The 26,997-nt window shown below is 45.2% G+C and overlaps 1 protein-coding gene across 16 annotated transcripts in view; it reads left to right on the top strand.

Annotated features, from left to right (window-relative positions):
• Positions 1-7,070: 7,070 nt before the first annotated feature.
• The window catches only part of LOC124129069, a 56,527-nt gene continuing 36,600 nt past the window's right edge, over positions 7,071-26,997 (top strand). For 10 of the 16 annotated variants that reach the window (XM_048382832.1, XM_048382836.1, XM_048382833.1 and 7 more), the window contains exons 1-4: positions 7,071-7,270; positions 14,369-14,523; positions 22,288-22,365; positions 24,995-25,045. In XM_048382832.1, the coding sequence (XP_048238789.1) occupies positions 14,517-14,523; positions 22,288-22,365; positions 24,995-25,045 (136 nt within the window). In that variant the 5' untranslated portion in view covers positions 7,071-7,270; positions 14,369-14,516. Of the gene's footprint in view, positions 7,271-14,368; positions 14,524-22,287; positions 22,366-24,994; positions 25,046-26,997 lie in introns of those variants that run through there. The other 6 variants (XM_048382843.1, XM_048382842.1, XM_048382840.1 and 3 more) reach the window with 3 other exon arrangements.

The raw sequence follows: 26,997 nt of genomic DNA, 5'->3' as shown, positions 1-26,997 counted from the left end.
TTGCCACATCGAGGCCACTTTTCTTGGCTCGACCCTGGCGCCACCTCGCGTACATCACGAGTTGTGTCCCTTGTAATGGAAGCGCGACATCCAATCAGCTCATTGATTTTATCTTGTGTAGCTACACAAAGATGGCGACTACCATAGGCAACGACCTGGTCGATCAGGTAACGATTTCATCCGACAGTCACAAAAACAGGCAATCGTTGGGGGTTTAAAGGAAGAAAAAGACATATTCGTGTCAGCAAAGACAGGCCGCGGTAAATCACTTTCATACGTACCAGTCGTGGATGTTGATTTTGTGAAACGTTAGCTGATTGGTCTGTCGACATGATAGCACAGGAAAGTGGGCTTGGTGTGGCGGGGATGAAAACAAGAATTTGCTGGAATATTGCTAAAAGCGGCGTAAAACCATACTCACTCACTACACTGCCCTCATATGGCCTACACCTATCGCCTACACCCCAGATGGCCTACACCTCATATGGCCTACACCTCATATGGCCTATACCTCATATGGCCTACACCTATCGCCTACACCCCAGATGGCCTACACTTCATATGGCCTACACCTCATATGGCCTACGCCTCATATCGCCTACACCGCATATGGCCTACACCCCAGATGGCCTACACCTCATATGGCCTACACCTCATATGGCCTACACCTCATATGGCCTACACCCTATATGGCCAACACCCCATATGGCCTACACCTCATATGGCCTACACCTCCTATCGCCTTCACCCCATGTGGTCTACACCCCAGATGGCGTCCAGGGTCTACAGGTGTCTGGGGTCTACAGGTGTCTGGGGTCTACAGGTGTCTGGGGTCTACAGGTGTCTGGGGTCTACAGGCGTCCAGGGTCTACAGGTGTCTGGGGTCTACAGGTGTCTGGGGTCTACAGGCGTCCAGGGTCTACAGGTGTCTGGGGTCTACAGGCGTCTGGGGTCTACAGGCGTCTGGGGTCTACAGGCGCCCAGGGTCTACAGGCGTCCAGGGTCTACAGGCGTCCAGGGTCTACAAGCGTCCAGGATCTACAGGTGTCTGGGGTCTACAGGCGTCTGGTGTCTACAGGCGTCTGGGGTCTACAGGCGCCCAGGGTCTACAGGCGTCCAGGGTCTACAGTCGTCCAGGATCTACAGGTGTCTGGGGTCTACAGGTGTCTGGTGTCTACAGGCGTCTGGGGTCTACAGGCGCCCAGGGTCTACAGGCGTCCAGGGTCTACAGTCGTCCAGGATCTACAGGTGTCTGGGGTCTACAGGTGTCTGGGGTCTACAGGCGTCTGGGGTCTACAAGCGTCCGGGGTCTACAGGCGTCTGGGGTCTACAGGTGTCTGGGGTCTACAGGCGTCTGGTGTCTACAGGCGTCTGGGGTCTACAGGCGTCCAGGGTCTACAGGCGTCCAGGGTCTTCAGGCGTCCAGGATCTACAGGTGTCTGGGGTCTACAGGCGTCTGGGATCTACAGGTGTCTGGGGTCTACAGGCGTCCAGGATCTACAGGTGTCTGGTGTCTACAGGTGTCCAGGATCTACAGGTGTCTGGGGTCTACAGGTGTCTGGTGTCTACAGGCGTCTGGGGTCTACAGGCGTCTGGGGTCTACAAGCGTCCGGGGTCTACAGGCGTCTGGGGTCTACAGGTGTCTGGGGTCTACAGGCGTCTGGTGTCTACAGGCGTCTGGGGTCTACAGGCGTCTGGGGTCTACAGGCGTCCAGGGTCTTCAGGCGTCCAGGATCTACAGGTGTCTGGGGTCTACAGGCGTCTGGGATCTACAGGTGTCTGGGGTCTACAGGCGTCCAGGGTCTACAGGCGTCCGGAATCTACAGGCGTCTGGGGTCTACAGGTGTCCGGGATCTACAGGCGTCCGGGATCTACAGGCGTCTGGTGTCTACAGGTGTCTGGGGTCTACAGGCGTCTGGTGTCTACAGGCGTCTGGGGTCTACAGGCGTCCAGGGTCTACAGGCGTCCAGGGTCTACAGGCGTCCAGGATCTACAAGCGTCTGGGGTCTACAGGTGTCTGGGGTCTACAGGCGTCTGGGGACTACAGGTGTCTGGGGACTACTGGCGTCCAGAGACTACAGGCGTCCAGGGTCTACAGGCGTCTGGGGACTACAGGTGTCTGGGGTCTACAGGCGTCTGGGGTCTACAGGCGCCCAGGGTCTACAGGTGTCCAGGATCTACAGGTGCCTGGGGTCTACAGGTGTCTGGGGTCTACAGGCGTCTGGGGTCTACAGGTGTCTGGGGTCTACAGGCGTCTGGGGACTACAGGTGTCTGGGGTCTACAGGCGTCTGGGGTCTACAGGCGTCTGGGGTCTACAGGTGTCTGGGGTCTACAGGCGTCTGGGGACTACAGGCGTCCAGGGTCTACAGGCGTCCAGGATCTACAGGTGTCTGGGGTCTACAGGCGTCCAGGATCTACAGGTGTCTGGGGTCAACAGGCGTCTGGTGTCTACAGGCGTCCAGGGTCTACAGGCGTCCAGGATCTACAGGTGTCTGGGGTCTACAGGCGTCTGGGGTCTACAGGCGTCCAGGGTCTACAGGCGTCCAGGATCTACAGGTGTCTGGGGTCTACAGGCGTCTGGTGTCTACAGGCGTCCAGGGTCTACAGGCGTCCAGGATCTACAGGTGTCTGGGGTCTACAGGCGTCCAGGATCTACAGGTGTCTGGGGTCTACAGGCGTCTGGTGTCTACAGGCGTCCAGGGTCTACAGGCGTCCAGGATCTACAGGTGTCTGGGGTCTACAGGCGTCCGGGGTCTACAGGCATCTGGGGTCTAACATTATTTACAGTATACCACTATTTACTGTATACCAATATTTACTGTATACCGCTATTTACTGTATACCACTAGTTACTGTATAACATTATTTACTGTATAACACTATTTACTGTATACCACTAGTTACTGTATAACATTATTTACTGTATAACACTATTTACTGTATACCACTATTTACTGTATACCGCTATATACTGTATACCACTAGTTACTGTATAACACTATTTACTGTATAACACTATTTATTGTATACCACTATTTACTGTATACCACTATTTCCTGTATACCACTATTTCCTGTATACCACTATTTCCTGTATACCACTATTTATTGTATACCACTATTTACTGTATACCACTATTTCCTGTATACCACTATTTATTGTATACCACTATTTACTGTATACCACTATTTCCTGTATACCACTATTTATTGTATAACACTATTTACTGTATAACACTATTTACTGTATAACACTATTTACTGTATAACTCTATTTACTGTATAACTCTATATACTGTATACCGCTATATACTGTATACCATTATTACTATATACCACTATTTACTGTATACAGCTATTTTCTGTATACAGCTGCCAGTAATTTATCGTGAACATTTATGATAAAGTTTCAGTGTGACTGTTGACACACATGTTCTCTAGTATAAGTTTGCGCTACGTGTAGGATAAAGCACGTGTGAGGGTATGTATGCTACTTAAGGTAGGCAGGATAAAGCACGTGTGAGGGTATGTATGCTACTTAAGGTAGGCAGGATAAAGCACGTGTGAGGGTTTGTATGTTACTTAAGGTAGGCAGGATAAAGCACGTGTGAGGGTTTGTATGTTACTTAAGGTAGGCAGGATAAAGCACGTGTGAGGATATGTATGTTACTTAAGGTAGGCAGGATAAAGCACGTGTGAGGGTATGTATGTTACTTAAGGTAGGCAGGATAAAGCACGTGTGAGGGTTTGTATGTTACTTAAGGTAGGCAGGATAAAGCACGTGTGAGGGTTTGTATGTTACTTAAGGTAGGCAGGATAAAGCACGTGTGAGGGTTTGTATGTTACTTAAGGTAGGCAGGATAAAGCACGTGTGAGGGTTTGTATGTTACTTAAGGTAGGCAGGATAAAACACGTGTGAGTGTATGTATGTTACTTAAGGTAGGCAGGATAAAGCACGTGTGAGGGTTTGTATGTTACTTAAGGTAGGCATGATAAAGCACGTGTGAGGTCATTTTTGTTACTTAAGGTAGGCAGGATAAAGCACGTGTGGGGGTATGTATGTTACTTAAGGTAGGCAGGATAAAGCACGTGTGAGGGTATGTATGTTACTTAAGGTAGGCAGGATAAAGCACGTGTGAGGGTTTGTATGTTACTTAAGGTAGGCAGGATAAAGCACTTGTGAGGGTATGTATGCTACTTAAGGTAGGCAGGATAAAGCACGTGTGAGGGTTTGTATGTTACTTAAGGTAGGCAGGATACAGCACGTTTGAGGGTATGTATGCTACTTAAGGTAGGCAGGATAAAGCACGTGTGAGGGTTTGTATGTTACTTAAGGTAGGCAGGATAAAGCACGTGTGAGGGTTTGTATGTTACTTAAGGTAGGCAGGATAAAGCACGTGTGAGGGTTTGTATGTTACTTAAGGTAGGCAGGATACAGTACGTGTGAGGGTTTGTATGTTACTTAAGGTAGGCAGGATAAAGCACGTGTGAGGGTATGTATGTTACTTAAGGTAGGCAGGATAAAGCACGTGTGAGGGTATGTATGTTACTTAAGGTAGGCAGGATAAAGCACGTGTGAGGGTTTGTATGTTACTTAAGGTAGGCAGGATAAAGCACGTGTGAGGGTATGTATGTTACTTAAGGTAGGCAGGATAAAGCACGTGTGAGGTCATTTATGTTACTTAAGGTAGGCAGGATAAAGCACGTGTGAGGGTATGTATGTTACTTAAGGTAGGCAGAATAAAGCACGTGTGAGGGTATGTATGTTACTTAAGGTAGGCAGGATAAAGCACGTGTGAGGGTATGTATGTTACTTAAGGTAGGCAGGATAAAGAACGTGTGAGGGTATGTATGTTACTCTAGGTAGGCAGGATAAAGCACGTGTGAGGGTATGTATGTTACTTAAGGTAGGCAGGATAAAGCACGTGTGAGGGTATGTATGTTACTTAAGGTAGGCAGAATAAAGCACGTGTGAGGGTTTGTATGTTGCTTAAGGTAGGCAGGATAAAGCACGTGTGGGGGTATGTATGTTACTTAAGGTAGGCAGGATAAAGCACGTGTGAGGGTATGTATGTTACTTAAGGTAGGCAGGATAAAGAACGTGTGAGGGTTTGTATGTTACTTAAGGTAGGCATAATAAAGCACGTGTGAGGGTATGTATGTTACTTAAGGTAGGCAGGATAAAGCACGTGTGAGGGTTTGTATGTTACTTAAGGTAGGCAGGATAAAGCACGTGTGAGGGTTTGTATGTCACTTAAGGTAAGCAAGATAAAGCACGTGTGAGGGTATGTATGTTACTTAAGGTAGGCAGGATAAAGCACGTGTGAGGGTTTGTATGTTACTTAAGGTAGGCAGGATAAAGCACGTGTGAGGGTATGTATGTTACTTAAGGTAGGCAGGATAAAGCACGTGTGAGGGTTTGTATGTTACTTAAGGTAGGCAAGATAAAGCACGTGTGAGGGTATGTATGTTACTTAAGGTAGGCAGGATAAAGCACGTGTGGGGGTTTGTATGTTACTTAAGGTAGGCAGGATAAAGCACGTGTGAGGGTATGTATGTTACTTAAGGTAGGCAGGATAAAGCACGTGTGAGGGTTTGTATGTTACTTAAGGTAGGCAGGATAAAGCACGTGTGAGGGTATGTATGTTACTTAAGGTAGGCAGGATAAAGCACGTGTGAGGGTATGTATGTTACTTAAGGTAGGCAGGATAAAGCACGTGTGAGGGTTTGTATGTTACTTAAGGTAGGCAGAATAAAGCACGTGTGAGGGTATGTATGCTACTTAAGGTAGGCAGGATAAAGCACGTGTGAGGGTTTGTATGTTACTTAAGGTAGGCAGAATAAAGCACGTGTGAGGGTATGTATGTTACTTAAGGTAGGCAGGATAAAGCACGTGTGAGGGTTTGTATGTCACTTAAGGTAGGCAGGATAAAGCACGTGTGAGGGTTTGTATGTCACTTAAGGTAGGCAGGATAAAGCACGTGTGAGGGTTTGTATGTTACTTAAGGTAGGCAGGATAAAGCACGTGTGAGGGTATGTATGTTACTTAAGGTAGGCAGAATAAAGCAGTGATATTAAAAAAGGGTTTAGTATAGTTATATGTATATGAAATGATATGATGTGACATGACATGATGTGATATGATATGATAAGTGTTGTGGTGTGATATGATACATGAGGGGATATGATACAATATGTTATGTGTATTATAGAAATTGTGTAAATACTTTTTTTTTTTAGTGAACATATTTTATGGCTTGCGGTCTTCCAGTGTTGAATGAATATTGATTGATTTATATGAAATAAATTGGCATGGAATGACATGGCATTATATGGTATGATATGATAAGATATGATGGGACAAGCTATGAAATTGCTAATGTGTTGTGTGATATGACATGTTGAAATGTGATATAATATAGGTGTGATATATGGTACGAGGGTATGTATGGTATGTTATGATATGATAATGGTATATGAAATAATACTATATAGTATGATCTTATAATAATGATACAATATGATATGATGTTATAGAATATGTTGTATGATATAACAAGTTGTGATATGGTAAAATAGAAATTATGAAATTACAGGGTATGGTATTGTACTGTATGTGTGAAATTATGTGACTGCGTTGAGATGCGAGGTGGAATGACGTGAGGTGATTTGGTGAGATATGTACATAAATTGTATAAAATTGAATATTCTTCAAATTGTACTCTTGGCCTGTGGCCTCTTCAGTATGTGAAATAAAGATTGATAAAGCTCGTGTGAGGGTTTGTATGCTACTTAAGGAAAGCAGGAAACTAATTTATATACCGGAAAAAACAACATTTATCAATATTTTTTCATGTTTCAAACATACTCACTCACTCACTCACTCACTAGCACTCACTAGAAACATTAATATCTTACAATTTAAATCGTAAAAGTATATTAATATAATAGGAGATTTAACCCCGCTGCAGAACAATAGTATGACGCGACTGGAGGGGTATGGAATGTGTGGGAAGTAAGCACGCGTTGTGTATAGCACGAGAGAAGACCACAGTGAGTTGTGCAGCGTGACGCCGACCAGGAAGTGATTAGTACAACAAGCTCGCCTCCAAACATTTTATATCCGCGTTGAAGGCGGTAGTTGGATGGCGAGCCGAGAGTGTGGCATTGCCCGACACACCAGACCCACCCGTCCACCCACCTGTGTCTCTCGCCCCCCCGGGGGGATAGTGGAACCCTCAGCTGCTCCCTGCTGAACCCTCCGACCTGGGTGAGTACATCACTGTGTGTGTGTGTATGTCTGTAAGTGTGTAAGTGTGTGTATGTATCACGTGGGTCTAGCCTGTCTAGCCTGTGTGTGTGTGTGTGTGTGTGTGTGTGTGTGTGTGTGACTGTCATTGTGCCTAATTATCACGTGGGTTTAGCCTAATTACGTCGCGATCTTAACCCTAGACGGTAATTTACCGTTAACATTTACGATGAAGGATTACAGTGTGACTGGTCATATGTACGCTAGTCTCAGTTTGCGCGACAGAGCGTTGGGAGTTCCACGCGCTATATATAGCACAACCAAAGGACCCAATAACTACAGTTACACGCGCTGCAGTCGACTGTACATGCCCTCCACTGTGTGGTGTAGTGCGACGGAGCTATGTAGCTGTGTTGTGTAGCTGTGTAGCTGTGCTGTGTTGTGTTGTGTAGCGTGACGGAGATCCAGACCAGTAAAAAAAAAAGATGAAAAGTACGACAAGCTCGCCTCGTCGCTATTTAGATCCGCGTTGAGAATGCTGGCGAGACTAGTGGCAGTGCCCGACCACTGTGTGTGTGTGTGTGTGTGTGTGTGTGTGTGTGTGTGTGTGTGTGTGTGTGTGTGTGTGTGTGTGCACTCTGTAAAAAACGAAACGCACAGGTAGATTTTTAGTAAATATATTGTACCTAATAAAGTCGATATAGTTCATTTAATATCATAGTTACAAATATGAAATATTGGAGCTGGATAGTCACATGTTGTCGGTGTACAAAGGCATTGGAAACTGTTCATTGTCACGTCACATAAGGCCGCAGTATCTCCTGTGCAGCAATCACGGCTCTGCATCTCCTCGGCACTGACTGGATATGTGTACGAATTCTGTCCTGCGGAATTCTGCGCCATTCTGCTTGTAACGCGTTGGCCAGTTGTGGGAGTGTCTGTGGCGTGTCCTGACGTTGACGTACACGTCGATCGAGTTCATCCCAGAGGTGTTCGAATGGGTTGAGATCTGGAGATCTCGACGACCAGAGCAGGACGTTGATGTTGGCATTATGAAGGTAGTCTACAGTGAGACAAGCTGTGTGCGGTGGAGCGTTGTCCTGTTAACTCTTGGTCGGCCGGTTCTCGGGCGGTCTGCAGTGGAATCGGACACACCGGCGGCAAATGGTGCTGTGATGGACGTTGAAGTGGCGTGCAACAGAGGACTGCGATTCCCCTCTTTGGATACCTCCTATGGAGATGTTCCGATCGGCAGCGCTGAGTCTCGACATTTTCAAACTTGATAAATGCTGACAATTGAATGACAAATTATTGGCTTATAATTGCCTTTTTAAAGCCACTGATACGAGTTACGAATGCCATAACGTGCACGTGCATTTTGCTTACCTGTTGTAATCCATGACATGTTTGAACAAGTGTGAAAACAATACAAATTGCACATCGACAATGGCTGCGTTTGGTGCACCGTTTGTCGAATATCAGGCCACCAACATTTTCCAATAACATATATCCAGTTTATATACCGGATGTTTGTGTAGTCAGGTTCAGTGAACTATATACTACCTGTGCGATTCTTTTTTTGAAGAGTGTATATGTATATGTTTATAAATGTGTGTATGTTTTTGATAGTATGTATATGTGTGTATGTGTATGAATGAATGAATGATCTTTATTTCCTCCATTAATTTCGGAGAGTGATATACATTTGGAATCATGTTAACACAGCATATTTACACGAACATAATGCAGAGAAATTGGCAATACTGAATATTCACACGTCGTGGTCCTGGTATGAGATATACTGTCTATAGATAGATCATTGATCGCAGGTTCCAGGAGCTTATATCTCGTGATACAGAACATATGAATTCAGCCCATCTGTCAAGGCTCATATCCTCTACAATACGGGTTATACCACCTAGCAATGTCACAAGTTTGACTTCGTCATCTGCACAGTCCTCAATACGCATGTATTGTTCGAGGTTTAAAGTGTCAAATAGATGTTCAAAGAGGGTGTTCCTTGCATCAGCTAAAGCGGTACAACATAGCAGTTGGTGCTTTATTATGTCATCGCACTCCTCATCACACATTAAACACTATCCAGAAATATGTGTATGTGTGTATATGTATGTGTATGAAGTATGTGTATGTGTGTATATGTGTGTAGTATGTGCATGTGTATGTGTATATGTGTGTATGTGTATATGTGTGTGTATGTGTGTGTGTGTGTGTGTGTGTAGTATGTGTATGTGTGTAGTATGTGTATATGTGTATGTGTGTATGTGTGTAGTATGTGTATGTGTGTAGTATGTGTATGTGTGTAGTATGTGTATGTGTGTAGTATGTGTATGTGTGTAGTATGTGTGTATATGTGTATGTGTGTAGTATGTGTATATGTGTAGTATGTGTATGTGTGTATATGTGTGTAGTATGTGTATGTGTGTAGTATGTGCATGTGTATGTGTATATGTGTGTATGTGTATATGTGTGTCTATGTGTGTGTGTGTGTAGTATGTGTATGTGTGAAGTATGTGTATGTGTGTAGTATGTATGTGTGTAGTATGTGTATGTGTGTAGTATGTGTATGTGTGTAGTATGTGTATGTGTGTAGTATGTGTATGTGTGTAGTACGTGTATGTGTGTAGTATGTGTGTATATGTGTATGTGTGTAGTATGTGTATATGTGTAGTATGTGTATGTGTGTATATGTGTGTAGTATGTGTATGTGTGTAGTATGTGTGTATATGTGTATGTGTGTAGTATGTGTATGTGTGTATATGTGTATGTGTGTGGTATGTGTATATGTGTATTTGTGTATGTATGTAGTATGTGTATGTGTGTATATGTGTATGTGTGTAGTATGTGTATATGTGTATGTGTGTGGTATGTGTATATGTGTATATGTGTATGTGTGTAGTATGTGTATGTGTGTAGTATGTGTATGTGTGTAGTATGTGTATGTGTGTATATGTGTGTAGTATGTGTATGTGTGTATATGTGTATGTGTGTAGTATGTGTATATGTGTATGTGTGTAGTATGTGTATGTGTGTAGTATGTGTGTATGTGTGTATGTGTGTAGTATGTGTATATGTGTATGTGTGTATATGTGTGTAGTATGTGTATGTGTGTATATGTGTGTAGTATGTGTGTATATGTGTATGTGTGTAGTATGTGTATATGTGTATGTGTGTAGTATGTGTATGTGTGTAGTATGTGTGTATGTGTGTATGTGTGTAGTATGTGTATATGTATATGTGTGTAGTATGTGTGTATGTGTGTATGTGTGTAGTATGTGTATATGTGTATGTGTGTAGTATGTGTATGTGTGTAGTATGTGTATATGTGTATGTGTGTAGTATGTGTATATGTGTATGTGTGTAGTATGTGTATATGTGTATGTGTGTAGTATGTGTATACGTGTATGTGTGTAGTATGTGTATATGTGTATGTGTGTTGTATGTGTATATGTGTATGTGTGTAGTATGTGTATATGTGTATGTGTGTAGTATGTGTATATGTGTATGTGTGTAGTATGTGTGTATGTGTGTATGTGTGTAGTATGTGTATATGTGTATGTGTGTAGTATGTGTATGTGTGTAGTATGTGTGTATATGTGTATGTGTGTAGTATGTGTGTATGTGTGTATGTGTATATGTGTATATGTGTATGTGTGTAGTATGTGTATATGTGTATGTGTGTAGTATGTGTATGTGTGTAGTATATGTGTATATGTGTATGTGTGTAGTATGTGTATATGTGTATGTGTGTAGTATGTGTATGTGTGTAGTATGTGTATGTGTGTAGTATGTGTGTATATGTGTATGTGTGTAGTATGTGTATGTATGTAGTATGTGTATGTGTATATGTATATGTGTGTAGTATGTGTATGTGTGTATATGTGTGGTATGTGTATGTGTGTATGTGTGTAGTATGTGTATATGTGTATGTGTGTAGTATGTGTATGTATGTAGTATGTGTATGTGTATATGTATGTGTGTAGTATGTGTATATGTGTATGTGTGTATATGTGTATGTGTGTAGTATGTGTATGTATGTAGTATGTGTATGTGTGTAGTATGTGTATGTATGTAGTATGTCCTGTTGGATATCTGTCCATGTGTATGTATGTATTATGTGTATGTGTGTATATGTGTGTAGTATGTGTATGTGTATATGTGTGTAGTATGTGTATGTGTGTAGTATGTGTATGTTTGTAGTATGTGTATATGTGTAGTATGTGTATGTGTGTAGTATGTGTATATGTGTATGTGTGTAGTATGTGTATATGTGTATGTGTGTATATGTGTGTAGTATGTGTATGTGTATATGTGTGTAGTATGTGTATGTTTGTAGTATGTGTATATGTGTGTAGTATGTGTATGTGTGTAGTATGTGTGTATGTGTGTATGTGTGTAGTATGTGTATATGTGTATGTGTGTAGTATGTGTATGTGTGTAGTATGTGTGTATATGTGTATGTGTGTAGTATGTGTGTATGTGTGTATGTGTATATGTGTATATGTGTATGTGTGTAGTATGTGTATATGTGTATGTGTGTAGTATGTGTATGTGTGTAGTATATGTGTATATGTGTATGTGTGTAGTATGTGTATATGTGTATGTGTGTAGTATGTGTATGTGTGTAGTATGTGTATGTGTGTAGTATGTGTGTATATGTGTATGTGTGTAGTATGTGTATGTATGTAGTATGTGTATGTGTATATGTATATGTGTGTAGTATGTGTATGTGTGTATATGTGTGGTATGTGTATGTGTGTATGTGTGTAGTATGTGTATATGTGTATGTGTGTAGTATGTGTATGTATGTAGTATGTGTATGTGTATATGTATGTGTGTAGTATGTGTATATGTGTATGTGTGTATATGTGTATGTGTGTAGTATGTGTATGTATGTAGTATGTGTATGTGTGTAGTATGTGTATGTATGTAGTATGTCCTGTTGGATATCTGTCCATGTGTATGTATGTAGTATGTGTATGTGTGTATATGTGTGTAGTATGTGTATGTGTATATGTGTGTAGTATGTGTATGTGTGTAGTATGTGTATGTTTGTAGTATGTGTATATGTGTAGTATGTGTATGTGTGTAGTATGTGTATATGTGTATGTGTGTAGTATGTGTATATGTGTATGTGTGTATATGTGTGTAGTATGTGTATGTGTATATGTGTGTAGTATGTGTATGTTTGTAGTATGTGTATATGTGTGTAGTATGTGTATGTGTGTAGTATGTGTATGTGTGTAGTATGTGTATATGTGTATGTGTGTAGTATGTGTATATGTGTATGTGTGTATATGTGTATGTGTGTAGTATGTGTATGTGTGTAGTATGTGTATGTGTGTAGTATGTGTATATGTGTATGTGTGTAGTATGTGTATGTGTGTAGTATGTGTATGTGTGTAGTATGTGTATATGTGTATGTGTGTATATGTGTATGTGTGTAGTATGTGTATGTGTGTATATGTGTATGTGTGTAGTATGTGTATATGTGTATGTGTGTAGTATGTGTATATGTGTATGTGTGTATATGTGTATGTTTGTAGTATGTGTATATGTGTGTAGTATGTGTATGTGTGTAGTATGTGTATGTGTGTAGTATGTGTATATGTGTATGTGTGTAGTATGTGTATATGTGTATGTGTGTATATGTGTATGTGTGTAGTATGTGTATGTGTGTAGTATGTGTATGTGTGTAGTATGTGTATATGTGTATGTGTGTAGTATGTGTATGTGTGTAGTATGTGTATGTGTGTATATGTGTGTAGTATGTGTATGTGTGTAGTATGTGTATGTGTGTAGTATGTGTATGTGTGTAGTATGTGTATGTATGTAGTATGTGTATGTGTGTAGTATGTGTATGTGTGTATATGTGTGTAGTATGTGTATGTGTGTAGTATGTGTATGTGTGTAGTATGTGTATATGTGTATGTGTGTGTAGTATGTGTATGTATGTAGTATTTGTATGTATGTAGTATGTGTATGTGTGTATATGTGTGTAGTATGTGTATGTGTGTAGTATGTGTATGTGTGTAGTATGTGTATGTGTGTAGTATGTGTATGTATGTAGTATGTGTATGTGTGTATATGTGTGTAGTATGTGTATGTGTGTAGTATGTGTATGTGTGTATATGTGTGTAGTATGTGTATGTGTGTATATGTGTGTAGTATGTGTATGTGTGTAGTATGTATATGTGTGTAGTATGTGTATATGTGTATATGTGTATGTGTGTAGTATGTGTATGTGTGTAGTATGTGTATATGTGTATATGTGTGTAGTATGTGTTTGTGTGTAGTATGTGTATGTGTGTAGTATGTGTATATGTGTATGTGTGTAGTATGTGTATGTGTGTAGTATGTGTATGTGTGTATATGTGTGTAGTATGTGTATGTGTGTATATGTGTGTAGTATGTGTATGTGTGTGGTATGTGTATATGTGTATGTGTGTAGTATGTGTATGTATGTAGTATGTGTATATGTGTATGTGTGTAGTATGTGTATGTGTGTATATGTGTGTAGTATGTGTATGTGTGTATATGTGTGTAGTATGTGTATGTGTGTGGTATGTGTATATGTGTATATGTGTATGTGTGTATGTATGTAGTATGTGTATGTGTGTAGTATGTGTATGTGTGTAGTATGTGTATATGTGTATATGTGTATGTGTGTATGTATGTAGTATGTGTATGTGTGTAGTATGTGTATATGTGTATGTGTGTAGTATGTGTATGTATGTAGTATGTGTATGTGTGTATATGTGTGTAGTATGTGTATGTGTGTGTAGTATGTGTATGTGTGTATATGTGTATGTGTATGTGTGTGTAGTATGTGTATGTGTGTGTAGTATGTGTATGTGTGTAGTATGTGTATGTGTGTAGTATGGTTATGTGCATATGCATGTGAGTAGTATGTGTATGTGTGTGTAGTATGTGTATGTGTGTAGTATGTGTATGTGTGTAGTATGGTTATGTGCATATACATGTGAAGCCACATCCTTCACTTCCTTACTGTTGTGTCAGTCGATAGTACTCGACAACAGGTAGTCTGACAAGTCGTGACACAATAATGGGCTCCAGCTGAATTGTGATTGTTTATTTCAGCGCTTCCTTGAGGGGAGAGTCGCTAATATCCATCGCCAACACAGTCTGCGACAGAACACGGACCACAGATCACAGAGCACAGAGCACGGATCACAGATCACAGATCACGGATCAGACAACAGACCACAGGCAAAACATCTAGGAAACCATGACAGGTGAATATTTCGATCAGTCATACTTACTAATGATTCATGTTTACTGATGAGTCACGCTGACGCAGAAAATGCGTGATTTCATAAAAAAACAACATGAACATGCCAAAATGTCAATTAACAATTCAATAGCGTGTGTGTCCACCTCTGGTTGCGATGCACGCAACACATCTTCGTCTAATGGAATGGACCAGGCGTCGCACAAAGTCCTGTTGGATATCTGTCCATATCTGCTGGATCATGTTTCGAAGTTCCTGGAGTGTCTGTGGAACACGTGGTTGACGTCGATTGCGCCGATCCATCTCATCCCACATGTGCTCGATTGGTGAGAGATCAGGTGAGCGAGCCGGCCAGGGGATGACATTCACGTTGTTTTGTTGAAGGGAATCGTGAACAAGTCGAGCAATATGAGATCAAGCGTTGTCATGTTGAAAGGTAATGCCTGGGCCATGACGACGCAAAAACGGTAGAACAACAGGGCCTATGATCTCGTCGCGGTAGCGCTGTCCATTGAGATTTCTCTCTACCACTATCAAACGGGTCCTCTGTCTTGCTGTAATCCCACCCCATACCATAACGCTGCCGCCCCCGAACCGATCTTCTTCCATGACACAACGATTGACGTAACGTTCACCTCGACGTCGGTACACTCGAATACGTCCATCGCTGTGACTGAGGTGAAAACGAGACTCGTCAGTGAATAGAACTTGTCCCCACTGCATGGCCGTCAAGCGTAGACGCTGTCTGCACCACTGTAGACGTGCTTGAGGGTGGTTTCCTGTCAAAATGGGACGTCTGGCGGGTCTTCTGGCGACAGCCCCTGCACATCTGAGGCGACAACGTACGGTTTGTGAAGATATTCGTCGCAGGCCAGGGATGCTTCTTGCAGTCACTGTTGCTGGCTGGAATCGATTTCGTAGGTGTGTTGTTCGAATCCAGTTGTCTTGTCGATTATTGCTTACGCGTGGCCTGCCACCCCGAGGATGGTCTCTTATTGCATTCGTCTGTTGCCAACGTTGCCATAAACACCAAATGGTGTTTCTGTGGACGTTAAATTGTCTTGCAACATCACCTTGACTCGATCCTGCTTCAAGCATACAAAGCAGACGCTTATTTTCGGACAGGCGTGGCATTTCGTAATGTGGAATAATTGCGTAATTTTGTTGTTTTTCTGAGTTGTTGTTGTCAGCACGATACTAAACAATGCATATGGAATCCCGTTAACGCACATGTTTTTATACCCATTCTTGGGTAGTGAAATGCATTGGGCTTGCATAAAGGTCAACTTTTGCATGGAATGCATGATTTTCTGTAGCAGTTGCGTTTTTGTGACTTGATTCCATACATGTACAATACTGAAAACCAAACTTTACTTATTTGAAAAATACCCTAAAATATTGGTGTGACAGGAACTTTTATTGCTGAGTATATTACAAGTTCTAACAGTTTAATTATGCCAGATTCGATAGGAAATGTTTTCGTTGTCCAGGTGTGCTGTAAAGACGTTCGCTTTCTGCGTAGGAGGAAATAACGGTGTCACTGCAGCACGGTGTTATTTAAATAACTTTCTAATTTGTCAATCAGAATTCTATCAAGTATCTTTCCTCCCATTGAAGTGAGGGTGATTCCTGTGGAGTTGGGTGTGTTAGGGTTAGGGTTAGGGTGAGGGTTAGGGTTAGGGTGAGGGTTAGGGTTAGGGTTAGGGTTAGGGTGAGGGTGAGGGTTAGGGTTAGGGTTAGGGTGAGGGTGAGGGTTAGGTTTAGGGTTAGGGTGAGGGTGAGGGTTAGGGTGAGGTTTAGGGTGAGGTTTAGGGTGAGGGTGAGGTTTAGGTTTAGGGTTAGGTTTAGGGTGAGGGTGAGGGTGAGGTTTAGGGTTAGGTTTAGGGTGAGGTTGAGGGTTAGGGTTAGGGTAAGGGTTAGGGTGAGGTTTAGGGTGAGGTTTAGGGTGAGGGTTAGGTTTAGGGTTAGGGTTAGGGTTAGGGTTAGGGTGAGGATGAGGGTGAGGGTTAGGGTTAGGGTTAGGGTTAGGGTCCTTGTCGTTGCCCTTTACTGTTGTGTGATGCTGCCTGTCCTCGGGGTGAGGGTTAGGGTTAGGGTTAGGGTTAGGTTTAGGGTGAGGTTTAGGTTTAGGTTTAGGGTGAGGGTGAGGGTGAGGGTTAGGTTTAGGTTTAGGTTTAGGTTTAGGGTGAGGGTGAGGGTTAGGGTTAGGGTTAGGGTTAGGGTCCTTGTCGTTGCCCTTTACTGTTGTGTGATGCTGCCTGTCCTCGGGGTGAGGGTTAGGGTTAGGGTTAGGGTGAGGGTAAGGGTGAGGGTGAGGGTGAGGGTGAGGTTTAGGGTTAGGGTTAGGGTGAGGTTTAGGGTGAGGTTTAGGGTGAGGTTTAGGGTGAGGGTGAGGGTTAGGTTTAGGGTTAGGTTTAGGGTGAGGGTTAGGGTTAGGGTTAGGGTTAGGGTTAGGGTCCTTGTCGTTGCCCTTTACTGTTGTGTGATGCTGCCTGTCCTCGGGGTGAGGGTTAGGGTTAGGGTTAGGGTGAGGTTTAGGGTGAGGGTGAGGGTGAGGGTGAGGGTGAGGGTGAGGGTGAGGGTTAGGGTCCTTGTCGTTGCCCCTTTACAGCGGTGTGATGCTGCCTGTCCTGCTGTTGAGTGACGTGAAGTCTGCTCAGTCATGTTGAACAGGTGCGCTAGTTTTGCATATTTGTGAATATGTTCATTTGTAATTTTACCAGGAGCTTTTCTCAGTTTGGGGCGTGATAACATGTTGCGTTCAGACGCTTGATGTAAGAGGGGCATGTCACTGTGTCCAAGGTGCGTGGATTGATGCTAATGCAATGAATCCAACAAACAAACAAATCCACGCTCGCCCTCATCTTCAGTTGCTGGCTGGTGACAAAACACAGGCCTATACACTCTGCAATTAAAGAAACGCACAGGTAGATTTTAGGAGATTTATTGTACCTAACAAAGTCGACATATTTATTTTATATGATAGATATGGAGCTCTATAGTCACATGTTGTTGTTGTATAAAGGCATCGAAAACTGTTCATTGTCATGTCCCACAAGACCACAAGTTTGCGCTGAACTCAATATCTCGTGTGACCGCCCCGGGCAGCAATCACGGCTCTGCATCTCCTCGGCACTGACTGCAATTCTGTCCTGTGGAATTCTGCGCCATTCTTCCTGTAACGCGTTGACCGGTTGTGGGAGTCTCTGTTGCGTGTTCTGACGTTGACGTACACGTCAATCAAGTTCATCCCAGAGGTTTTCGATTGGGTTGAGATCTGGAGATCTCACCGGCCTGGGCAAGACGAGGATGTTGGCATTATGAAGGTAGTCTACCGTGACACGAGCTATGTGCGGTGGATCTTTGTTCTGTTGAACCAGTTCCCTCTGGCGGTCAATGATTGGAAGAAGGTGAGGTTGAAGTATTTGATTCATGTAGCGATTTGTTGTCAAATTTCCCTGAACCACAACCAAGTCAGATCTCATGGTTTAGAATATGGCCCCCATACCACGACACTACTGCCACCGAATTTGTCGAATTCATGAAGACAATGTGAGGCAAAACGCTTATTTCGACGACGATAAACACGTTGTCTTCCATCTCGTCTCCAGTTTCTCAAATTCCAAGGTTGTAAGGCTCCAAGCCTCGCGAAGATGGTTCCTGACAGTCTGGTCCGATATCCTCCTCAAACAGGGGATGCGTCCTGCAGTCTCCATAGCTGTGGCATGGCGATGACGTAGGTGAAACAGTCGAATGTAGCGATCCTCTGCAGGGGAGGTAACTCTTGGTCGGCCGGTTCTCGGACGGTCTGCAGTGAAACTGAACTGCGTGTTTCGGTCTCAATGGCGGCAAATGGTGCTGTGGTGGACGTTGAAGTGGCGTCAAATGGTGCTGTGGTGGACGTTGAAGTGGCGTCAAATGGTGCTGTGGTGGACGTTGAAGTGGCGTCAAACCGAAGACTGCGATTCCCTTCTTTGGATACGTCCTATGGAGATGTTCCGATCGGCAGCGCTGAGTCTCGACATTTTCAAACTTGAAAAAAGTTGACAATTGAATGATAAATTATTGGCTTATACTTGCCTTTTTAGAGCCACTACCAGAGTTACGAATGCAATAAGTTGCAAATGCATTATGCTTAACTGTTTTCCATTACATTTTTGAACAAGTGTGAAAACAATGCCGTTTAAGACATTGCAAACCGTGTGTGTGTGTGTGTGTGTGTGTGTGTGTGTGTGTGTGTGTGTGTGTGTGTGTGTGTGTTGTGAGGAAGGGGTGAGTGTGACGTCCAGACCAGGACGTGAATAGAACAACAAGCTCGCCTCGTAACAACAAATGTCCCCACAAATATTCCTATAGCGACGCCCACTGACGGACAACTGGTTCCTGGTTGTGAACCTGGTTCCTGGGTGTGACGAACACATCGGCTTTATGTACAAACCAAATTCAAATAAACAATATGGCAATGAGGAAATATGTCGCTATCAAACTGGTTTTCGTGCATATCTATTGTGTAGCCGGACATTTTCATGAAATAATCTCTATGTTCCATATTCATGAAATAATCACTATATACCATATTCATGAAATAATCTCTACATACCATATTCATGTTATAATCTCTATATACCATACTCATGTTATAATCACTATATACCATATTCATGTTATAATCACTATATACCACATTCATGTTATAATCTCTATATACCATATTCATGTTATAATCACTATATACCATATTCATTTTATAATCTCTATATACCATATTCATGTTATAATCTCTATATACCACATTCATGTTATAATCTCTATATACCACATTCATGTTATAATCTCTATATACCATATTCATGTTATAATCTCTATATACCATATTCATGTTATAATCTCTATATACCATATTCATTTTATAATCTCTATATACCACATTCATGTTATAATCTCTATATACCATATTCATGTTATAATCTCTATATACCATATTCATGTTATAATCTCTATATACCATATTCATGTTATAATCTCTATATACCACATTCATGTTATAATCTCTATATACCATATTCATGTTATAATCTCTATATACCACATTCATGTTATAATCTCTATATACCATATTCATGTTATAATCTCTATATGCCATATTCATGTTATAATCTCTATATACCACACTCCCTCATGTAATAATCTGTGTGTGCGTCACATCCATGTAATAATCTGTGTGTGCGTCACATCCATGTAATAATCTGTGTGTGCGTCACATCCATGTAATAACCTTAAGACACCTCATACTAGACTAACATTTTGTCTCTGAAATCTTATATTACACAATATCCTTCTTGACTCTAAAAATAAAATAAAATTCCCTATGCTGATTTCAGATAGAGCTAGCTTGAGCTGGCTAGACTTGCTTTTGTATGCATTTCTAGATTATTATTTTACCATAAAATAAATATATTCCACGGTCATGGTGCAGGACTAACCTCATACATGTATACAAGTGTGTACACAAGTGTGTACACAAGATAGATGGAATATAGTCCCCCACACTGAATACTCGCGCTCACGTGACTCCCTCAACCAGGACGTAGATTGTGTCACGACACAGCTCAGCTTCCGGTCCGCGGTATATAGGACACCCGGATGTAGTGACAGAGCCATGGAGGTATCATGTTTCGCTTCCGATGACAAAAGGGCGAGTTTGGTAAAGATACAGTCACACAGACAATGCGACTGCGATGCAACTTCTTGGCGACTGATTTCCTTTGCGACCGACTGGCGATCGCGGCCACATTGTCTGTGTGACTGAAGCTTCACTCAACGACACAGAGGACAGACAGCATGACATACAGACACCACGGCACCACGACACCACGCCACCATGACACCATGACACAACGACACCATGACACCACGACACCACGCCACCATGACACCACGCCACCACGACACCACGACACCACGCCACCATGACACCACGACACAACGACACCAGGACACCAGGACATCAGGACACCATGACACCACGACACCACGACACCACGACACCACGACACCAGGACACCACGACACCACGACACCATGACGACACGACACCATGACACCATGTCACCACGACACCAGGACACCACGACACCATGCCACCAGGACATCAGGACACCATGACAGCACGACATCACGACACCACGACACCACGACACCACGACACCATGACACCACGACACCACGACACCATGACACCACGACACCACGACACCATGACACCATGACACCACGACACCACGACACCACGACACCATGACACCACGACACCAAGACATCACGACACCATGACACCACGACACCATGACAACATAACATCACGACACCATGACAACATGACACCTTGACATCACGACACCATGACAACATGACACCACGACACCATGACACCACGACACCACGACACCATGACACCACGACACCATGACACCACGACACCAAGACATCACGACACCATGACACCACGACACCATGACAACATAACATCACGACACCATGACAACATGACACCTTGACATCACGACACCATGACAACATGACACCACGACATCACGACACCAGGATACCAGGACATCAGGACACCATGACACCACGACACCACGGCACCACGACACCATGCCACCAGGACACCACGACACCATGACACCACGACACCATGACACCATGACACCATGTCACCACGACACCAGGACGCCACGACACCATGGCACCATGACATCAGGACACCATGACACCACGACACCACGACACCACGACACCACGACACCATGACACCACGACACCATGACACCACGACACCAAGACACCAAGACACCATGACACCATGACACCACGACACCATGACACCATGACAACACGACACCATGACAACATGACACCTTGACATCACGACACCATGACACCACGACACCACGACACCACGACACCATGACAACATGACATCACGACACCACGACACCATGACAACATGACATCACGACACCACGACACCACGACACCACGACAACATGACATCACGACACCATGCCACCACGACACCACGACACCACGACACCATGACACCAAGACATCACGACACCATGACACCACGACACCATGACAACATGACAACATGACATCACGACACCATGACACCACGACACCACGACACCATGACACCACGACACCATGCCACCACGACACCACGACACCACGGCACCACGGCACCACGACACCATGACAACATGACACCACGACATCACGACACCACGACACCAGGACATCACGACACCATGACATCATGACACCATGACACCACGACACCACGACACCATGACACCACGACACCATGCCACCAGGACACCAGGACACCACGCCACCATGACACCACGACACCACGACACCACGACACCATGACAACATGACATCACGACACCATGACAACATGACACCTTGACATCACGACATCACGACACCATGACACCACGACACCAGGACACCAGGACAACATGACATCACGACAACATGACAACATGACAACATGACATCACGACACCACGACACCATGACAACATGACATCACGACACCATGACAACATGACAACATGACACCCGTGTAGGACATCTCAGATCCAGTGCGCTCCTCACTCCTGTCTGTGACACAAAACCCCTAATCCCGTCAACTCCTCTAATATCACGTGACTACTACCACTATCCTGTTGTGTCACCATGACCATTCCGGATTCAGATCGCGCGTCACCTCATCACGTGACAGGAAGCAGTATGAGGATGCTGAGAAAGCAGGAGGTGCTTGATCTGATTGCACGTGAGTGTCACCCATGCGCGAGTGAAGATCACCTGTCTTTAATTTCCATCCATTCATTTCACATTAACCACCCTGGATAGTACTTAATCTGATTCTTAGGAGTGCCTGTTATATTAACTATTAACAATTACAATGTAATCTTCAGCTACCCCACATCCCAAAACCCAACACCTCGATATTCCACACCCCAGTATCCAACACCTCGATATTCCACACCCTGTACTAAACACCCCAGTACCCAACACCTCGATATTCCCCATCCTGTACCCAACACCTCGATATCCCCCACCCTGTACCCAGCACCTCGATATTCCCCACCCTGTACTAAGCACCACAGTACCCAACACCTCGATATTCCCCACCCTGTACCCAACACCTCAATATCCTACACCCTGTACTAAACACCCCAGTACCCAACACCTCGATATTCCACACCCTGTACTAAACACCCCAGTACCCAACACCTCGATATTCCACACCCTTTACCCAACACCTCGATATTCCACACCCTTTACCCAACACCTCGAAATTCCACACCCTGTACTAAGCACCACAGTACCCAACACCTCGATATTCCCCATCCTGTACCCAATACCTCGATATTCCCCATCATGTACCCAACACCTCGATATTCCCCACCCTGTACCCAACACCTCGATATTCCCCACCCTGTACTAAGCACCACAGTACCCATCACCTCGATATTCCCCACCCTGTACCCAACACCTCGATATTCCCCACCCTGTACCCAACACCTCGATATTCCCCACCCTGTACCCAACACCTCGATATTCCCCATCCTGTACCCAACACCTCGATATTCCACACCCTGTACCCAACACCTCGATATTCCCGATCCTGTACCCAACACCTCGATATTCCCCATCCTGTACTCAACACCTCGATTTTCCCCACCCTGTACCCAACACCTCGATATTCCCCATCCTGTACTCAACACCTCGATATTCCCCATCCTGTACCCAACACCTCGATATTCCCCACCCTGTACCCAACACCTCGATATTCCCCACCCTGTACCCAACACCTCGATATTCCCCACCCTGTACCCAACACCTCGATATTCCCCATCCTGTACCCAACACCTCGATATTCCCCACCCTGTACCCAACACCTCGATATTCCCCATCCTGTACCCAACACCTCGATATTCCCCATCCTGTACTCAACACCTCGATATTCCCCACCCTGTACCCAACACCTCGATATTCCCCATCCTGTACTCAACACCTCGATATTCCCCATCCTGTACCCAACACCTCGATATTCCCCATCCTGTACTCAACACCTCGATATTCCCCATCCTGTACCCAACACCTCGATATTCCACACCCTGTACCCAACACCTCGATATTGCCCATCCTGTACCCAACACCTCGATATTCCCCATCCTGTACCCAACACCTCGATATTCCCCATCCTGTACCCAACACCTCGATATTCCCCACCCTGTACCCAACACCTCGATATTCCCCATCCTGTACCCAACACCTCGATATTCCACACCCTGTACCCAACACCTCGGTATTCCCCATCCTGTACCCAACACCTCGATATTCCCCATCCTGTACCCAACACCTCGATATTCCCCACCCTGTACCCAACACCTCGATATTCCCCACCCTGTACCAAACACCTCGATATTCCCAACCCTGTACCCAACACCTCGATATTCCCCATCCTTTACCCAACACCTCGATATTCCCCACCCTGTACTCAACACCTCGATATTCCACACCCTGTTGTAAACACCCTGTACCCAACACCTCGATATTTCCCTCCCTGTACCCAACACCTCGATATTCCCCACCCTGTACCCAACACCTCGATATTCCCCATCCTGTACCCAACACCTCGATATTCCCCACCTTGTACTCAACACCTCAATATTCCCCATCCTGTACCCAACAACTCGATATTCCCCACCCTGTACCCAACACCTCGATATTCCCAACCCTGTACCCAACACCTCGATATTCCCCACCCTGTACTAAGCACCACAGTACCCAACTCCTCGATATTCCCCACCCTGTACTCAACACCTCGATATTCCACACCCTGTACCCAACACCTCGATATTCCCCACCCTGTTCTCAACCCCTCGATATTCCACACCCTGTACCCAACACCTCGATTATCCCCACCCTGTACTCAACACCTCGATATTCCCCACCCTGTACTCAACACCTCGATATTCCACACCCTGTTGTAAACACCCTGTACCCAACACCTCGATATTTCCCACACTGTACCCAACACCTCGATATTCCCCACCCTGTACCCAACACCTCGATATTCCCCATCCTGTACCCAACACCTCGATATTCCCCACCCTGTCCTAAACACCTCGATATACCCCACCCTGTACCCAACACCTCGATATTCCCCACCCTGTACCCAACACCTCGATATTCCCCACCCTGTACCCAACACCTCGATATTCCCCACCCTGTACTCAACACCTCGATATTCCCCGCCCTGTACTAAACACCCCAGTACCAAACACCTCGATATTCCCCACCCTGTACCCAACACCTCGATATTCCCCACCCTGTACTAAACACCCCAGTACCCAACACCAGTTTTTACCTCTTCTACCTTCATGTTGCAGACAATCCTAAACAGTTTCAGATACCGGACGAGTATGCAGCCTTGCCTAAACGTAAGTATCTGTTATAGTTTTTACACACTTAAAAGGAACGTTTTAGTCGCAAGCCTGATCCTATAGCTTACAAAACAGGATATTGCATCCAAATGGAAGTTTTTTTTTAAAAAAAAGCGTCTCTGACCTGAAACCGTCTTGTCACAAACTCTGCTGTCCCTGCTGACATACTCGTGACGTCACCACCCAAGAACACAGATTGTAAAGCACAGAAATAGTCGTCCCACGTCCAAACCCAGGTAAAAACGATCATTTATAAAAACAAGTGTTCCTTCTGTTACATGGTCAAAACATCATGCCTGGCGTCCCCCGCCGTGTTCACTATAGTGTGCCCATCATGCCTGGCGTCCCCTGCCGTGTTCACTATAGCGTGCCTGGCGTCCCCTGCCGTGTTCACTATAGCGTGCCCATCATGCCTGGCGTCCCCCGCCGTGTTCACTACAGTGTGTCCATCATGCCTGGCGTCCCCTGCCGTGTTCACTATAGTGTGCCCATCATGCCTGGCGTCCCCTGCCGTGTTCACTATAGCGTGCTTGGCGTCCCCTGCCGTGTTCACTATAGCGTGCCCATCATGCCTGGCGTCCCCCGCCGTGTTCACTACAGTGTGTCCATCATGCTTGGCGTCCCCCGCCGTGTTCACTATAGTGTGCCCATCATGCCTGGCGTCCCCTGCCGTGTTCACTATAGCGTGCTCATCATGCCTGGCGTCCCCCGCCATGTTCACTATAGTGTGCCCATCATGCCTGGCGTCCCCTGCCGTGTTCACTATAGCGTGCTTGGCGTCCCCTGCCGTGTTCACTATAGCGTGTCCATCATGCCTGGCGTCCCCCGCCGTGTTCACTATAGCGTGTCCATCATGCTTGGCGTCCCCCGCCGTGTTCACTATAGTGTGCCCATCATGCCTGGCGTCCCCTGCCGTGTTCACCATAGCGTGCTCATCATGCCTGGCGTCCCCCGCCATGTTCACTATAGTCTGTCCATCATGCCTGGCGTCCCCTGCCGTGTTCACTATAGTGTGCCCATCATGCCTGACGTCCCCCGCCGTGTTCACTATAGCGTGCTTGGCGTCCCCCGCCGTGTTCACTATAGCGTGTCCATCATGCTTGGCGTCCCCCGCCGTGTTCACTATAGTGTGCCCATCATGCCTGGCGTCCCCTGCCGTGTTCACTATAGCGTGCTCATCATGCCTGGCGTCCCCCGCCATGTTCACTATAGTGTGTCCATCATGCCTGGCGTCCCCTACCGTGTTCACTATAGTGTGCCCATCATGCCTGGCGTCCCCCGCCGTGTTCACTGTAGTGTGTCCATCATCCCTGGCGTCCCCTGCCGTGTTCACTATAGTGCGCCCATCATGCCTGGCGTCCCCTGCCGTGTTCACTATAGCGTGCCCATCATGCCTGGCGTCCCCTGCCGTGTTCACTATAGCGTGCCCATCATGCCTGGCGTCCGAACCCGTGTTCACTATAGCGTGCCCATCATGCCTGGCGTCCGAACCCGTGTTCACTATAGCGTGCCCATCATGCCTGGCGTCCTCTGCCGTGTTCACTGTAGTGTGTCCATCATGCTTGGCGTCCCCTGCCGTGTTCACTATAGTGTGCCCATCATGCCTGGCGTCCCCTGCCGTGTTCACTATAGTGTGCCCATCATGCCTGGCGTCCCCTGCCGTGTTCACTATAGTGTGCCCATCATGCCTGGCGTCCCCCGCCGTGTTCACTATAGTGTGCCCATCATGCCTGGCGTCCCCTGCCGTGTTCACTTTATTTGTCCATCATGCCTGGCGTCCCCCGCCGTGTTCACTATAGTGTGTCCATCATGCCTGGCGTCCCCCGCCGTGTTCACCATAGTGTGCCCATCATGCCTGGCGTCCCCCGCCGTGTTCACTATAGCGTGCCCATCATGCCTGGCGTCCCCCGCCGTGTTCACTATAGTGTGTCCATCATGCCTGGCGTCCC

Source organism: Haliotis rufescens, unplaced genomic scaffold (genome assembly GCF_023055435.1).
Source record: "Haliotis rufescens isolate VD_foot unplaced genomic scaffold, xgHalRufe1.0.p SCAF_41, whole genome shotgun sequence".
Classification (NCBI taxonomy): Eukaryota; Metazoa; Mollusca; class Gastropoda; order Lepetellida; family Haliotidae; genus Haliotis; species Haliotis rufescens.
Note: the sequence above shows the minus strand (reverse complement) of the source record. Positions and strands in the feature narration are given on the sequence as shown.